At 31.4% G+C, this 17,678-nt stretch overlaps 1 protein-coding gene across 5 annotated transcripts in view; it reads left to right on the top strand.

Moving 5' to 3' along the window:
* Positions 1 to 210: 210 nt before the first annotated feature.
* Positions 211 to 17,678, top strand: part of LOC118201079 (speckle targeted PIP5K1A-regulated poly(A) polymerase-like) — a 53,149-nt gene continuing 35,681 nt past the window's right edge. Inside the window, exons 1-4 of one of the 5 annotated variants that reach the window (XM_035373101.2) lie at positions 211 to 464; positions 2,760 to 3,006; positions 4,295 to 4,429; positions 11,590 to 11,805. In XM_035373101.2, the coding sequence (XP_035228992.1) occupies positions 2,995 to 3,006; positions 4,295 to 4,429; positions 11,590 to 11,805 (363 nt within the window). In that variant the 5' untranslated portion in view covers positions 211 to 464; positions 2,760 to 2,994. Of the gene's footprint in view, positions 465 to 2,759; positions 3,007 to 4,294; positions 4,430 to 11,589; positions 11,806 to 17,678 lie in introns of those variants that run through there. The other 4 variants (XM_085815067.1, XM_035373100.2, XM_035373102.2 and 1 more) reach the window with 4 other exon arrangements.

Here is a 17,678-nt window from a genome sequence, read left to right on the forward strand (position 1 = left end):
GAAACAGTAAAATTATGCAATTACATAAACGAATACACTTTCAGACAATATATTTAATACTGTTTACAAGTGCAAGCCAAAGTTGTGTTTATGTTACTTCTCGCCCTTCAGCGCATGCTCAAGAATTACCATCCAGGCGAAACTAGTCGATTTGTCCATGACGTCAAAAATTCGAAAAGTGGGGTAGGGTTTGGAAATACGCAACCTTCCCTCCTCCTATTCTAACCTCCTTGGCAAAATGTTACTTTAAAAATTTATTTATTTATGTTTGGCAACACTAAAGAATTAAAATAATGGCGGCTCCCATGTTTGTTTACCGTTTTCCGAACCGAGAAATGCTGCTTAGTCGTTTAATCATTTTTAATTACTTTAATTTTAGGCGTGTACCATTTAAATTTTTCAGCAGGATTGCTAGTGCTAAGAACTACTTTGCTATGATGCATCAGTCCTGCTATTTTAACTGTGTAATGATATTAAACATATTTTTCCTGTATACATTTATTCATGCTCTGATTTCTTTTCATCATACGAGCTTATCTTTCGCCTCTTACTTGTATACATTTATGCGAGTTTGCATGAAAATGTTGTTGCCATAGTAATGCTGAATTTTTTGTGACTGTTATATATATCTGTCAGTTGTTTCACAATATTTATTTTCGGTAGCAATGTAAATCATTAATTGCTGCTTTTTAAGAGAACATATCTGGTCAGTTCGACGCATCAAAATCACTGAAAATATACATCAAGTGTATATGTACACAATATAGATTAAAAGTCTAGAAGATAAAGGTCTAGGTGATTTATTTAATTTAAAAAAAGTTTACAATTAAAAGTTTACAATTGGGTGCCCCTTGTTTATTGGCGATTCTTTTTTGACGCCAAGATCGGCGCCAGGAAGGCACAATTTAAAGATGACTGCTACACAAAACCAAAATAAGAAGTCAAAGAATTGCACAAGATCTGTGTCCATGTACACATCGATCTGTTTTTACTTAAAAAAACATACTGGAATTGCACAAACTAGGCATTCCGCACTGCCTTGAATATGTCCATGTACAATCTATTTTCATTTAAATAAAATCGGGATGATAAAACAAAGTTAAAACTAATTCAGAAGTCAAACAACAAAAATCAGCGTTAATTTACAAAATTTTCACAGTTGTTTGACTTCTGAATTAGTATTTATTCGGCGTGTTATTGTGTCTTAATTAAAGTTAAAACTATTGTGGTAACCAGAAGTAAGGTTTCATCGCGAAAATTTAAAAAAATTGTCGCCAATCGAAGGGGCACCCAATTCTACACTAGAGCAAATTATATTTAATGAATTGAAATAAAGTGTGTGGCGTTTACAAACATAACTCGCAATTTAAATTTCATAATAAGGAATGGGACATGCTTAATAATTGCAGCGTTTTTAATCTCATTTACTAGGGCCATACTGTATATTTCCTACTTGTTACATTGTGGTTTGTTTGAAACTAATCCCTTCTTTTGTAAGGAAATAAAAGATAAAACAATCTGAAAATAACTGAAATGAAGTATATAAGAAACTTTTTAAGTATATGATTTTGGTCCTGATTATACATCATTCCGGATTATTGACATCCACATTAAAGATTTTTGACTGTATTTAGTTATTAATATCTCATCTGTTTGTTTAAAAAAATTTAGTGCTCTTTTTTAGTGCAATACAATTGCAGCTTAGTAGAAATGCTTTGGATATAAAAGCAAAGTAAATTGAGAATATTACAAGAAACTCGGATAAAATTAATTTGAAATGCTTTAATGTTACACATCAGGCTTTGAGATCACGCATTTCCTTTTATGATATGTTATATGTTTGGTACATTATACATTTCAGATTATGCTTTTGATATTCAAATTGATTGCTTTTGTTTTATTTTGTTATTTCAAAGCACATAATATCTTCCTAATGGAAGGGATGCTTTCGTGGAGGACCTTCTAAGCGAAAATAGCTTATATCCACTAATAGCAAATGTTCAAGTGTTCAAGTTGATAGTAAATGAGATGACATTTTATAATTTTAGACCAAAAACTTCTTTTTCCATTTAGGCCTTTCAACCACGAGTTTCACTTTTTGTATCTAGGATTTCACTTATCCAGCATTTAGCACTTCCTTATCTTTCTGAATAGTCAAACTTTTATTGTATTTTACCAGAAAGGAGTATCGCAGTGATGAATACATTAACAACTTGCATCAAAAACAAACTAATATAATTTTTGTTCTCTTTCTTTATAGTATGCTTAAAAACACAATCGGACTAAGTACATTACAGTGCTACTCAAAACTATGGAAGAAATTTTTTTGTCTTGCATAAATTTCATCTAAATATTCAAATTTGGTAATGTTCAATTAATCTCACATTCTTTAAATAATCACATTAATTTAAATTCCATCATCTATGAAAATAAAAATTCATTTTTTATCTTAATTAGTATTAGAGTTAATATTTACAGTTCAGATTCATTGTTTTCCTCCCTGTATAATAAATTTTGGAACAGTTTACTCTTAGGCTAATGCATTTTTAACAATAAATTCAAAATATAAATCTGACAAGAATCTTTCATTATCTTTTTTAGTTTAGTTAGTTATGATTTTCCCATAAATTAATACATTTTCAGTAATTAAGTTTAAAATAGAAATAAATCTGACAATTAACTTTCATTATATTTTCTAAGTGCAGTTATTTATTATTATGACATTTCCATCATTAATATTATATCTTCCAAATGGGCAGTTGGATGAGGTTTAGAAACAGTGGCAGTTTCGTCCACGGTTCTATTTCTGGCTGCTGAACAGCTGGTTACATTGAGTTTTCATGGTTATGTTTATCAATAACACGAATACTAGGCAGTTTCTCTTTGAAAGTTCTGAAGGCAGCCTTCCTCCCTCCTTTTGTGCAGAGAGCTGTACTGTATTTTGCCATAATATAATCTAATGCATTCTTTGTATTCTGATGAAAGAAAAGGAAAATGAACATGCTGGTAATAAAAATTTTCTGCTCCATTAAACTTTTTTGTTATATCCTTACAGGAAATGATTTTACATAATATTAATGGTGGTTGATTAATTGATGATGGTGATATATAGGATGGCTATTTATATTTACATGGGACATTGGCTCATATTCACATTATATACGGAGAATCATTTCCCTGCTTTTAGCCCATTCACTGCTGTCCGAACTAGGAACAAACTGTAAGTTTTCAGTGGTGACTGTTTGGCTGTATTATAGGAGTATGAGTTACAGTTGATGTTAAAATGGTTACTGCTGATGAATCCTTTTTAACATTTGGACTGCTAAGGATTTAAATATGTACTTGAGTACTTAATAACTATTATTATTAGAGTTCATTTTGTGTTATTTAATACATCTGAATATAAATTTGTTAAGGTCAGGCTGAAAATAAAGATTTTATCATATAATTGTTGTTACATCTGGCTTTTTGGAAAGATCAATCTAGACATATAAAACAGCTCAAGTATCACACAAGAACAATGTTATATAATAAAAAAGAACAAACATTTAAAGTAAGAACCATAACAAATGAACATGGGAACAAAAGTAAAATGTTAAAAATTTAAACCAGGAAAGGAACATAAGAGATGTAGTCTTTACGAGGAGTTCATGGAAGTTCTGACATTCCAGTATAGTTTGCTTATCTCACCACGTTTCTGAGACTCTATCTAGTTCTGGATATCTAAGGAGATGCTCTGCATTTATAATGCCTGAAGTACAAAGTTGGCATATACTAGATGGAAAGATGCCAATTTTATTAAGATGTTGTGCCATGCAATCATGGCCTGTTTGCCACAACCTCTTTACAAGGTTTTTGACAAAACGTTTTCCAAGTTTGAATGTTAGCCCAGGATTTGTCTGTTGATTTTGCTGCCTGGTCAGATTTAAGAGTATCCATTAATTTCTCAAAAATATTGTCATATAATTATTATACGTAATACTTTATTGTTAACTCAGGATCCATTAACTATATCATGAATGAAATGGCAGTTTCAATTTATAAAAGGCAAGGATTGTAACTCATGTTGCTGTCTTGATTTTAAAAACATTCTTTGGTTTCAAATGAAACAATCTTGTGAAATCATAAAATAAAATTAGAAGTTCAGCTTCTTGTTCAACTAGGAATCTTTGCTAAATATTAAAAATATTTTTTAAAAATAAAAATCATGCACAAACCTGGATTATTATTTTTATTATATTTTATAATATTTGCATTTTGATATAAATTCATTGATTCATTTCTAAAATTTCAGGATAAAGTTTCATGCCATTTCCATTACAGTGTGGGCAGGAATCGCCAATTTCACAAGTTTGTTAGGAAACCGAAAAGCAGTGAATCACCTATATCTCATGAAGTTTTGAAAACTCTCTTACAAGAATGCAAGTCCGTAAGTTATATAACATTTTATAGCCTTTGATATATTTAATGCATCTACAAAGTTTTAAGATTGAACTCTTTCAACCAAACCCAATGAAACTACAAAACAAATATTTTTGGCTTCATGGCAGAGGTTAGTAATACTTTTCAAGCTGCTTCCATTAAAACATTTTTCCATTTAGAGAAAGAAATTTAATGTAATTTTGTGTTTGATTTTATGCAGCTGATATATACTGTTATGGATTTAAGTATTTATCAGAGAGAAGCAAGGAAACTTTTTTGCATAATGTAAGTGCTGGTAAGTAGCTTATTATAGTTAAAAGTGTCACTGTGCATTTGTGGACACATTTCTGTTTCTGAAGTGATATCTCATCTTAAAGGATACTAGTTGAAGGACATATCAGAAGTATACACAAGGTAACAAGGGGACGAAAGGGAATTCTAAGAACTGACTTCAACAAAACAATTCAAAAGTTGTGTGAAGCATGCTGAGAGATACTATATAGTATCAGAAAGAATGTATGCAGAATGCTAAACAATTAATAAGTTGTTTTCTTTTGTATCTCAATTCAGTGCTTACATATTATCCCATTGACCATGAAACTGTTGTCAAGTAGCATGCTTTTGCTCCAATTATAGATATATATGACATCACAGTGCAGCAATAACACCTGCACTCTTGTTTGGTGTAACTCTGACTGGTTCTGAATAAGTCACTTTTGGTTTTTATGAACTAGTATATAAATTAACTATTATTGCTATATTTTCCCTTGCATTTTTGAAAGGGTGGGAAAGAAGGGCTGTAAAATCACATTTTGTAACTGCACTCTGGGTCATTTACTTATGGTTGATAGAATTAATGTCTGTTTAATGAGAAAACGAATAACCCATTAAATCAGTAATAGAACAGTCACTTGCAATAAATTTGTACTCACACCATTTTAAACAGAAGTAGCTTAGCAAAATACAGTCAAAAGTCGTTAATCTGGACTCGTCGGGACTTCGGCGATTCTGGATTATCAATTTTTACGGATTATAGATCATCAGTTTAAATCTGGTAAAATGGCATGCAGAAATTATAAAATTAAAAATATGAAACCGTAATTTATGAAATAAAGAACAATTATGATCTAAAGGGTATCAAAATTTACAAAAAAAAAAAAAAAAAAAAAAAAAAAAAAAAAAGCTTAATATTTATTTGTTTACTTTATTAAACATTTCTTTCAATGTAAGTTGTTTAAGTTGCTTCGTTTTTTATGTGATAATACTTTCTCTTTAATTCTATAAACAGACATAATTTCTTGTTCAGTTACAAAGTTTCGCTGTTCAAGTCCTATAATTGCTGTGTCGAGAATACCCACTAATTTGTCAATCGAAATTTTTTCATTTTCAATAACTGTCACTTTCTTCGCTATCGGAAGCGAATTATAATGACGAGGAATTTGATTTAAATCATATCAAAGACGGAGTACATGGAGATGAAATAATACATTTAGTAAGGAATTATAAGCCAAATAAAATAAAAACATCTGCCCTGAAGATAAGGATAGTGCTGACAGATCAACTTCCAATTCATTGTGCGCTGCGGCGTTAAAGCTAAACAAAGTTTAGATAAACAAACGTTAAAGTTTAGATAAACAAAGGATATGCCTTTATCCATTTTTTGCAGCAATTCCACTTTTTGTTTAATGGACTTCGAAACATACTTTCGCTTTGTAGATCCTTTACATAATAGTAAATATATATCAGAAATTCTATTTGACATAATCGAAAGTTCAAGCGTACTTTTATAAAATTGCTCTAACAGGGTGCAAAAAATAATAAGCCAAATCCAATTCGAAGATTAAGGAACAACGCATGCTGCAACATTAACTGAATTAGATAATTTTAGCTTAGCTTATACCGTCCGTTATACATTAAACGCGCATTCGTAAACGTATTTTGCGCACGCGCACATGCATATTTGCAGCCGTAAAGGTCTTACGCACATACGTCGAGCGTGAACCCGACGCATGCGCAGAAAGTTTGTAGCTTTGAGGTCCGGATTATGGGTGTCCGAATTAACGACTTTTGACTGTAGTAGAAATTGAGAGCATTTTTGCAAAACATAAAAATGAAGCAGTCCGATACTTCTGCAGCAGTGGCTATTTGTTGGATTGTGCAGGTAGAATGATGAATGTTTTACTGTATGGTTGTTAACTTTCACAGTTCATGGGATATAATACATAACTACTCCTCAAATTTTCCTGAATTCTGTCCTAAACTTTGGAAATACATTGCATGAAAATTTCCTAGTATATACATCCTGGGGGGATTTTTTAAATTAAAAATATTCTGCTTTCCTGAAATTTACTATTTAAATGTTTATGTTTTTACTGAATTACTATTTTATTCTTATGTTTTTACTGAATAGCTAGAAAGTCAAGCAGAACACTGAAAAATATATATTTAATATCGTCTTTTCCCCATTTTTGTATCCTTCAGTTTTTATACCCTATTTTACTGAAAAATATTATATGTTTATGCAATAAGTTTGTGAGATCATTGCTGCTCCATATATGTAGTGTAATAATTACTAATTCATTATATATATATATATATATAAAAACAACTTATATATAGTGTTAAAAAGGAAAAAAAAAAAAAAAGAGCTGGCATATAATTTCAAAGCAAAATGTACCTTTATTTTTGTATCGCTTATAAGAATAATTTAGCTGGTATTATCTGAAAATCAGTAGCAAGGAGCCAGCCCATGTCTCTTACGTCTTACCTCTTCAATAAGATTGGAGTATGGAAAATTAATGGGCCTAATGCAGTGAGATGTATTGAAAGGTCAAAGATTAAGAGAATCAAAATGAATGTGATAAATTAAATAACAATAAATGAATTCAGTGAAATTTTGGTTAAAAAATCTTATAAAAATCAGAGTGACTGAATTCAGCTAATTGAAAATTGAAACTATAAAATATCACCTGCTCATTAGTTATGCTTATTAAAAAGCAGGTAATAAAGACAACATGAGATAAAATAATGTAATAAAAAGTAAATAATGTCATGCAAAGTTGTCTTTCATTCCCATAATTAAATTTCTTCATAATAATATTCTAGAAACAGTAATAAACTTTTAAAGCATGTTAAATGTCACTACTTTCATATAAACTAGCAACTTTGATAGTTGTACACTCCACACGAGAAAAGAAGAGACATTTCTATATCTTCCATTCTGTTGGAACATTTTTTGTTTGACAAAATGAAGTTTAGGATATATGTTAGATTTATATTCAACATTGTTCTAATACAGGTATTTTGGCACAAAATTTTCTGAAGTGACATACTGATTTCTTTTCATATTTTGATTCTGTGACAAAGCAGTGGCGTAGCGAGGGGGGGGGGCAAGGGGTGTATGATGCTCTGGGTGCCGCTCGCAGAGGGGTGCCAAATGGTCTCCAAACAAGATTTGCATCATATTACTGTGCTTTTTTCACGGGGCGCCAAAAAGGTATTTTGTCCCATTTTGCTCGCTAATCCACTGTGCCAAAGTGCCACATTTTATCAAAAAATTACATGAGTAGGTTTTAAAAAGTTAGCTCTCAAAATTTAGTATACATTTATTAATAAAGCCAAGTGTGGTTTACAGATCTAAAAATTACAAATATGATTAAAAAATAGAATACACAGAAAATTATATGACATAATGAACAATGCACCATTTTTCCCACTTGTACAATAAAAGGATAAGGAAAGTAGGCTATCATAAATTAAGAATTTTGTCAAGTGAATTATTCTTGAAAACACAAACTAAAAACGTGTGGCATGATAAATTTTTAAATTTCTCTGTATGTTTCTCATCAAATTTTACAGAATTTAATGTTTGAGTTGTAGCATCGGAATACAGAAAAAAATTGACATGCCATTTCAGAAAAAACCAAATTTTGTGTCAAAATATCTAAGTAGAATAATACAGTAATAGAGAAAATAAAGGAAATTATCTCCTAGGGAACTAGGACATTCAAAGTGAAATTTAGAAGCCCTGAATAAATTTTGAAATTCACTAATTTTAAGATTTTCTTTTCTTTTCTTTTTCATTTTTTGCTTATTTAGTAGCTATATTAGAACAATATTGTATATAAATCTGCTATACATCTGAAGTCATGCTTTTAAGACATAAAAAATGCAAATTAAATTTCATCAGTCAGCTCAGTAAAATGGGAAATATAGAACTCTCTCACTCTTTTATTTATTTATTTTTTAGGTGCAGTGTTTACCTATTTTTTTCGAAAATTTTGCATTGATAACTGCAGTAATTATTGCAATAAATGTATGCAAACATGAAAATAGCACCTGTAAGAATTTTATGTAATATAGCTTTAAAATTTAGCTTCATTTTCAGAATATTATTTTTATGCTTATTTTGGGTACATAAATTCTTTTGTGTATTTTTTATCAACTATTAATTTGTAATATGCTACTTTGTTTAAAATTTTTATTTAAATTTAACTCAAGGCTTTATAGTAATAATAACATAAATGTTTTTATTTATTTATTCATTAATCAGTAAAAAGTGTTTGCTTTAGCTGTTCTTGAAAATCACAACTGTATGAAAGCCTGAAGGATAGTTTGAAAATTAAAGGGTATTAATCTAAGTAAATCCTTATTTTGCCGATGAAAAGATAACAATGCCAGGCATTGCTGAAATTATTTCTCGTGTTCCAAACAAGTGTGATCAAATGAAACAAACAGTCAAAAACAATAAAAGCTATATCAGCCCAAGTCATTCTTAAGGTAAAATCCAGAGCATTTTGTGGAAAGTTGTTGCTAATGCTCACTTGTGTGACATATAGTCAACCCAAGCCCACAAAATTCCTTGTGGCAAGGAGCACAAGATATGCCTGTCGTTGGCAACAGCCTTGAGTACCCTATAGGTAACAGTGCGATTTAGCTCAGTTCTGCCCCGAGTTTTGATGGACAGCACCCTGGGAAGGGGACGAGTCCCAAGGTTTCTCACCTCTCACCCTGCCACCAAACTCTCAAGAGGACTTTCGGCTTGCCGCATATTTAGAGTGCCCCTGCTGCACAGACACTATACATTACAAACATCCATGCATTCTCCAAAATTCGAACCCGGGCCTTTCAACACAGCAGTCTGCAATGCTAACTGCCATACTGGCTGGGCGGCTGTTTGTAGAAAGTAAAGTAAATATGAAAAACAAAGATGGAATAGTCGATGACCATGGTAAAGCACTGTAATGTTGTAGATAATTTGTTAACATTATTTAGTAAGTAAATTTACTTATTTATCATATTTTCTAAAATAATAACAACATGGCTTTCAAACAATAAAGGCCCACCAGCGGCCAAGCGGTAAAGTCGCTGAACACTGGTAGTTCTGTCCGAGGTTCGAATCCTGCGAATGGGCTGACTGCATGGGCGTTTTCATCGTTTTCCCCATGTGTAACGTGTATACGAGCCAGTTTCCCTTAGAAAGTCCTCCACGAAGGCATCCCTCCCCTTAGGCAGATAGCCCTAGTGTGCTTTGCCATAATTAAATAAACCAACTCATAAACCATTCAAACAATAGAATATAGCATATTTTGGTACTTTTTTGCCATATATTTTCAGTGCCATATTGCTGCATTTTAGCTTATTTCTTTCCTTATGCCTTCGCTTGATTTTAGATAGAATAGGATGATAGGAAATAGAAATAAGTAGCGATCTTCTAATTTCAGGACAAAATCCTCCAATAATACATAGTTGAGGAAAGAATATGGCTTATGTTATTTTTCCTTTTAGTGAATAAACTTTCATCAGTTTTCAGAGTTTTATAGCATCCATTATTTTTAACATTACAACAAGAAACTGGCACATACTATTGTAATTATTCCAGTCAACCATTATGTTGTGATTTATCTGAACTAAGTTTTGATTTGTAAAATTCAATAGACATTAACTTCTGTCACTATTAGTAAACTTTTTTTTATTTCACTGTTATTTTCTAAATGTGCACAGCAATCTCTTTTCAACATCAGAATACTGCACAAACTTGGCATCATGCAACATCAGTATTGCACGCTGGCTAAAACAGACATGTACTGCGTGTATACCTGGGTTGTCATAGAATTAATTTGGTGATATCATAAATATATTTTCATGACTTTTTGATGGTGGTGGGGAAAGGGTGTGGATAATCAGAAAATGCTGATAATTATTGCCAAACGAAAGTGAAACCAAACTGATGATACCTAACATTGAGGAAATAATAAAAAACTTCAAAAAAAGGAAGGGGAGAGGGACAAATAGTGTGGCTTTAATGGAAAATGGTATTTATGTATTATCCCACTGACTGTGAAATTTTTTCAAAGTAGCAACAATTATGGTTAAGTGTCATGTCATAACACACTCATTAACATCTGTGGGTTTTTTTTGTCAACCTAGTTGGTTTCTGATAAACCACATCACATTTGTGACTATATTTCATTTCATTTACAGCTAGTTGAGAGATTTAACATCTATTAAATGATTAAAAGAATAGCTGATAAAACCTGTAGCTGAGTTTCAACTTTTAAACAGAGCATCTGGTAAAATTAGAGAATTTAACAAAACACTGAAAGTTTATAAAATACTTTATTCGAAATGCAAAAAACAAAGCGGGTCGAATACTTACACAGCAATGGCTGTTTAGTGGATGCATAGAGACTGATGAATATTTTATTGTAATAGTTTCAGATAGAAGTGTGGCTCAGAATTTCCAAGAACTATTCATGCAACTTTGAAGGAATCCCAGCCAATTGGCATGATTCATGGTTGATGGGATAATACGCAAGTACCTGGGAAAATAACAAGATTTTTACCAAAATAAAATTAAAAGGCCTGTGTGAATTTTATTATCTTAAATTTATCGAGTATTAAATAGTATATTGTATGCTATTCATTTAAAACCTCTGTTTAGTTTATCCTTTTATTATACCCATAGCATTGATTTTACAAGATCACTTTCAGATTATCTACATTTTTCGGTTGTATGTGTATACTCATACATGCATTAGTTTGTTAGTATGTGTATACTCATACATGCGTTAGTTTGTTATGAGTATGCACATACATGTTTAGCAGGTATGTATAATTAGCATGTATATTTGAATGTTCAGTGTAGGTTTTTAATTTACCTTTTAGGTTGCTGACCAAATTGAAGTCTTTCAGTCATATGTGAAGCTAGATCATGAAGATAAAGCTCTTCGTTATTCTGTATGTCATGAACTAGAAAACATTCTCAGACCTTATTTTCCCAGATGTTCTATTCATCTTGTTGGATCTAGTGTAAATGGTTTTGGGGTAAAAGGGTGTGATATTGATTTATCATTACAATTTTCTAATTTAGAGAATGAAGAGGTAAGTCTTATTCTCTCTCCTTTTCCAATCTGTCATTTGAAAAAAATTTGTTTTACAGGATGTTAAAAAAGATGATACGTTTAAATGTCCCTTTTACTACTGGTCATAGGCCAATATTCCAAGTTTAAACGCTTGCCTGATTATCCCGAGTTATCCAGGGTTCGTATATATTGCAGTTAATTATTATCCCGAGAAAACTCGGGCAAAGCAGAATTTGTCAATAGGATTTGTTTTATCACATTTTTACTCGGCCTGGAGGAAATGAAAGGAAATATCCATCTTTTATTGGTAGTTCGCCAACTATTGTTGGTTTCATGGTTCTTTTGGCAGGACTGGTCATGTGTTTTCCATATTTTCTAGTATACATCGGCTTGTGGATTAGTAATGTATAAAGAATGATAGATGCCTTGAAAAAAAGTAAAATAATGGTGATGTTGCAAGATAGCAAAAGCGATGATTTTTCAGAATGTTATTCCTGCTACTGAAAAAAAATCAAATCCAATGAGACAGTGTTCTCTGTGCTTCCTTAAAAGATTCCAGAGGTAAGCCAGTAAGAAAAGAGACCAGATACCAGTGTATAGAATGTCAGGTATCACTTTGTGTTGTCATTTGTTTCACAAACTCTCATACAGCGATTAATATTTAATTTTTTTATTTGCCCGAGATAACTCGGGATAGCAAACTAATATTAAAACTAAATGCTTTACCTGTAAAAAATTAAAAATTCAATTTAAAACCTACATATTTTGTTTTATTTCGTTTTCTTGTATTTAATAATAAAGTAAAAAAAGTGATGATTTTTTCCAATTTTTTTCCAAAAAAATGTGTAAGGGAAGCAGTTAACCCGGCAGAAGGTGCGCACCCAACACTGACGTTGGAGATCGTGTGGGGTGACAGTGTCACCCCAATCAGTTTCATTAGGAAAATGTATTATATATTTTATAGAAATCATTTGATTATAAACAATAACTGCAATATTTCATTTAGAAACTATACTTCTTTACTTAAAAACTTATTTCAATATTTAAGAAAAAAAGTCCATTCAAAATAAGTATATACCTTATCAGGAGTCAGAAGCTAACATACACTTCTGGCAAACATAGGAAGAATGAATTTTACATGAAAAATTATCACATATTTTGCAAGAAATTGTAGTTTTATTGTCTTTGGATCTTGGACACATAGCACGTCGGCCTTTGTCGAGTTTTGGTTCATTTAATGGGCTTTCTTCTGATACACTAGAAGTCGCATTATCGATGCTTTCATGAACCACTTTAGGAAACATTGACATATTTTTTGTAATCTCTATGTAAGGTGCTGTATAAGAGATATAGCCAAATTTTTTAGGAATTTTCTACTATTCCCATATTGTTAAGGGAGGGGTCTTTGTCGGGAATAAATCAACTCGGGTATTTATTGCAGTGACGTTCAACACAGTAAAAGACGACCATCGGCCATCTGTTGGTTTTTCGAGATGTCGAATATAACGATAACATTTCATCAACTTTATCTACACCACCTTTTGTTGCATTATGAAAGTAAATTATTTCTGGTTTCTTCATATCATCACTTTTATCAATGGCATCATCGCAATGCATTGTAGATAACAAAACTACACATTTTGATTTTTTAGGTACATACGATACTATTGTCGCGTTCTTTTAGAACCCAAATATAGATAAATAACTGTTCTTAGTTTTTGTTTGGACGAACTTGGTGGGAATTTCAGCCTTGTTTCTGTTCAGGGTTCCTACAATAGTTAACTTCTTTGACAAAAGTTCTTTTGCTAGAGGATAACTCGTATACCAATTATCCATTGTTACATTTCTGCCCAAACAAAGGGGTGTACAGGTGTTTTGTAATTTCAAATGAATTTTCAAATTTAAAAGGACCTTCCGACTGTTGTCTTGCGTATATCTCCATGTTATAGCTGCAGAAAGTTCTTGAATCTACTAAGGCAAATATTTTGATTCCATACTTTGATGGGTTACTGGGTATATATTGACGAAAGGAACACCGCCCTCGAAATTTCTCTAATTTTTCTTTGATAGTAACATATTTACCAATAAGGTATATCTTTTGGCAATTTTCATTGAAATCGGTAAAAAATTCTCTCGCAGCCGCCAGTTTGTCCAATTTTTTTCCGAGCTTCACGATTGGTCACATTGTCTAACCGTAGACACCTGAGAAGAAATTTAAATCTTTTATAAGGCACTGTGTTCCATAAAATTGCAATGCCTGTTTCAATTTTCAGTAGCCCACAAATCATGCGTATTTTTATGTGACGATTTACGCAAGCCATACAGATGTAAAAGCCCAAAAAGTGCTCTAATTTCCACATCATTTGTCGTAATATTTTTTCAATATAAATATTTGTACACTCTACAATGGATTGTATCATTTTAGCATTGAAAAACAATTCTCAACTTTTTGGAAGCTTCGTTATATTGCATGCAGTTTCTTTTAATCCTGCTAAATGAGTTATTATAATTTGAGAAGACCTTTTTCACATTTTGATTTGGTTTTCCATTCCGCCAAACTCTTATTTTTGCTGTTAAAAATACTTTTTATTAAATCAGGATTTCCGTCGTCTTCATCATTCTGCTCAAATTCTCTTTCGCTGTTGTGAGAACTGCATATTTCTTTATCAGATTAATTTGTACTATCTTGATCAATTTCTCCTTCAGAAGACTCAACTTCATCTAATACAGTTCTCAAACGTTCCATCTCTTTTTAATGTTCAGTAAATTTACGTTTGTAAACCATTATCTATCAAATAATCCAACAAAACCACAACGGCAACACTCGAGAGCACGAAGCTAAACTTCTACTAATGAAAGATTTCGAAGCAGTAACGGTCGCACGGGGTGACTCAGTCACCCCATTCCATCATGGATTCCAAGAAACGATTGCTTCTCTCGCAGAAAAGAAAAACAAGCAAAAATAACAATACACATTCCAAGGGGAGTGTCAAACACGAGGATACTAAAAGGATGATTCATTAAAATGAAATATTTCCGGTTAGGATTGTTGATTTTTGACGCATGGGGGTGACTCTGTGCCTCGCGCGACTTCTCCCGGGTTAATAAAAGAATCAGATAAGTTTTTAGACTCTAGCAGTTTTGGTCACAACACTTTTTGGTAAAAATTAGGATTTTTATACTGGTCTTCTAAGAAAAATGTTCTCTTTATTTTGTTTTTAGATATTCCATTTAATTAGTCATTTATCTGCTTAAAAATTTTAGATAAAATATCAGTTCCGTCATATGCACAACTGGTCTGAGAAGGCTGTTAAAATTATATGATCTAAACCACATTCCTCTGATGTGAAAATTTTAGGTTTACGAGTTGTATAAAGAGAAATTTTACGATATATGCTGTTTTGAATTTTAACATCTCTATGATTAAGTACTTGCCTATGTATTAATGTTTGTTTGTTGTTAAAAGTATGTGTTAGAAATTTGCATCTGAAAATTTATTATAGATAAATCTTTTTAGCAGTACTTATATACAGTCATTGAAAAGTTCTCACGTGGTTTACATCATATGAGGATATTTCATTTCTTCTTTCTCTTTCTGTTTTTCACTCTTTGATATGATAACTTTCGCTATAAAAAAACATTTTACATACTGATATTTCTTTCCTGAGGAGCCCATGTAAGAATTTTAAGTTTCTCTTGTTAGGTATTGAGTGATGAAAATTGTTAAAGTCTGATTTTTTTTAAAATTGATTCTCTTTGGAACCATGCATCTCTGACTAACTATTTAAGTGATATTTTGTCATGTAGTCATATTCAGATGCCTTACATATCTTAGAACAAGCTATAACTATTCAAGTGATATTTTGTCATGAAGTCATATTCAAGTGCCTTACATATCTTAGAATAAGCTATAAAAATCACTGATTGTTTTTTGTGCCATTTTGTAGGCTGTGATTAATACTTATTTATTATTTTATATATATATTTTTAAAATTTACTTTATTCACATTTATTAACAGTGTTCAGTTGCTGTGAACTGTCATCTGTAGTGGCCTTGGTGATAAGAAACACCACTGGTGCAGTTAGGGCTCGGGAAAGTGTGACTTTTTGATAAATGTTATAAACATCCATGAAAACAAAATTGACTATCGTAAATAATAAATCACCAATTCATTCAATATATCAAACGTGCTTTATTTAATACATTACAAAGTCTTTAATCCAGATGTCCATAATCCGGAATTATCTATAATCCGGACCTCAAAGCTACAAACTTTCTGCACATGCGCATATGCGTTTACGCTTGCACATAACACATTTATGCTTGTGCATATGCATTTACGCATGCGCATAATACATTTACGCATGTTCGTTTAATGTATAATGGATGGTATAAGCTAGGCTAAAATTTCTAATTATCTATTTCAGTTAATGTTGCAGATTTCGCTGTTTCTTAATCTTCTAATTGGATCCGGCTTATTATTTTTTGCAGACTGTTAGAGCAGTTCTATAAAAATTAAGCTTGAACTTTTGATTATGTCAAAAAGAGTTTCCAATTCTGGAGCTGCCAAAGGATCTACGAAGCGAAAGCATGTTTCAATGTCCATCAAGCAAAAAGTGGAATTGCTGCAAAAAATGGATAAAGGTACGAAGAAAGACAGAGAGGTTAGTGAAAACGGAAAAATTTTGATTGACAAATTAGTCGGTATTCTCAGCACAGCAATTACAGAACTTGAACAGCGGAACTTTGTAACTGAACAAGAAATTATGTCTGTTTATAGAATTAAAGAGAAAGTATTAGCACATAAAATGAAGCAACTTAAACAACTTACATTGAAAGAAATGTTTAATAAAGTAAACAAATAAGTACTAAGCCTTTTTTTTTTTTGTTGTAAATTTTGATACCCTTTAGATCATAATTGCTCTTTATTTCATAAATTACGGTTTCATATTTTTAATTTTATAATTTCTGCATCTTACCAGATTTAAATTGATGATCTGTAATCCGGAAAAACCCCTAATCTGGTATCGCCGAAGTCCCGATGAGTGCGGATTAAAGACTTTGTACTGTATACAAATATAGACATGATTTAATATACATTTTTTGTATTATAGTATGTAATATAATTTTATCAGCAGTTTATTTAAAATAACACCAGAACTTATTTAATATATTTATTAAGGTACTTGTGTATTATTGTGACCACCTTAATACAAGTCACCAAATTTTCAGAATGTACCAAACTCTGGCAACCATGCTCATAACAGTTCCTCACTTAAGCAACGTCATCATTCTTCATATGCTTTCTTCATGTATTCCTTATTCTAATGGTTTTTATTGACAAATAGTGATATTTTTTGCCTTAAACTCAATTTTAAAATATGTGCTTGGGGAATTTGCCAGCAGTTTTAGAAAGTGCAGTAAACTTTTCTTCACGAATGCAGAATTTTGCCCACAAAATTGTTAGAGGGAACAATGATGACATTTAATTCATAGATAGGTAGCATTGCCTAAGTTTATGCAGTTCTGTGATGTTTCTCCAAGCGAAAATAGATGGCTGCGCACATAAAGAGAAGAATAGTGCAAAAAATTGCAGAAAAATTTCACATAGGATGTGTTTTATTTTTTTACTGTATCATATAATCCTTAGTTAATAATTAAAACTTGTATTTTAAATTGAAGTGTGATTTCTTATCATATGATTATGTTTTCAGAATAATGATAAATATTGACTGTTTTTGAACTTTTTTTTAAAAAACGTCACAAAATTTCCACCTGACAAGTAACATTTACCTTTTCATTTGTAAAAAATCACCAAACTTCACCAAGTTGGTTGCATTAATATGTAAGAAACCTATATTAATTATCATATTCAATGCAATTATGTAAGC

This window comes from Stegodyphus dumicola, chromosome 4, assembly GCF_044657685.1.
Source record: "Stegodyphus dumicola isolate Sdum_Otavi_A_Nest chromosome 4, ASM4465768v1".
Classification (NCBI taxonomy): domain Eukaryota; kingdom Metazoa; phylum Arthropoda; class Arachnida; order Araneae; family Eresidae; genus Stegodyphus; species Stegodyphus dumicola.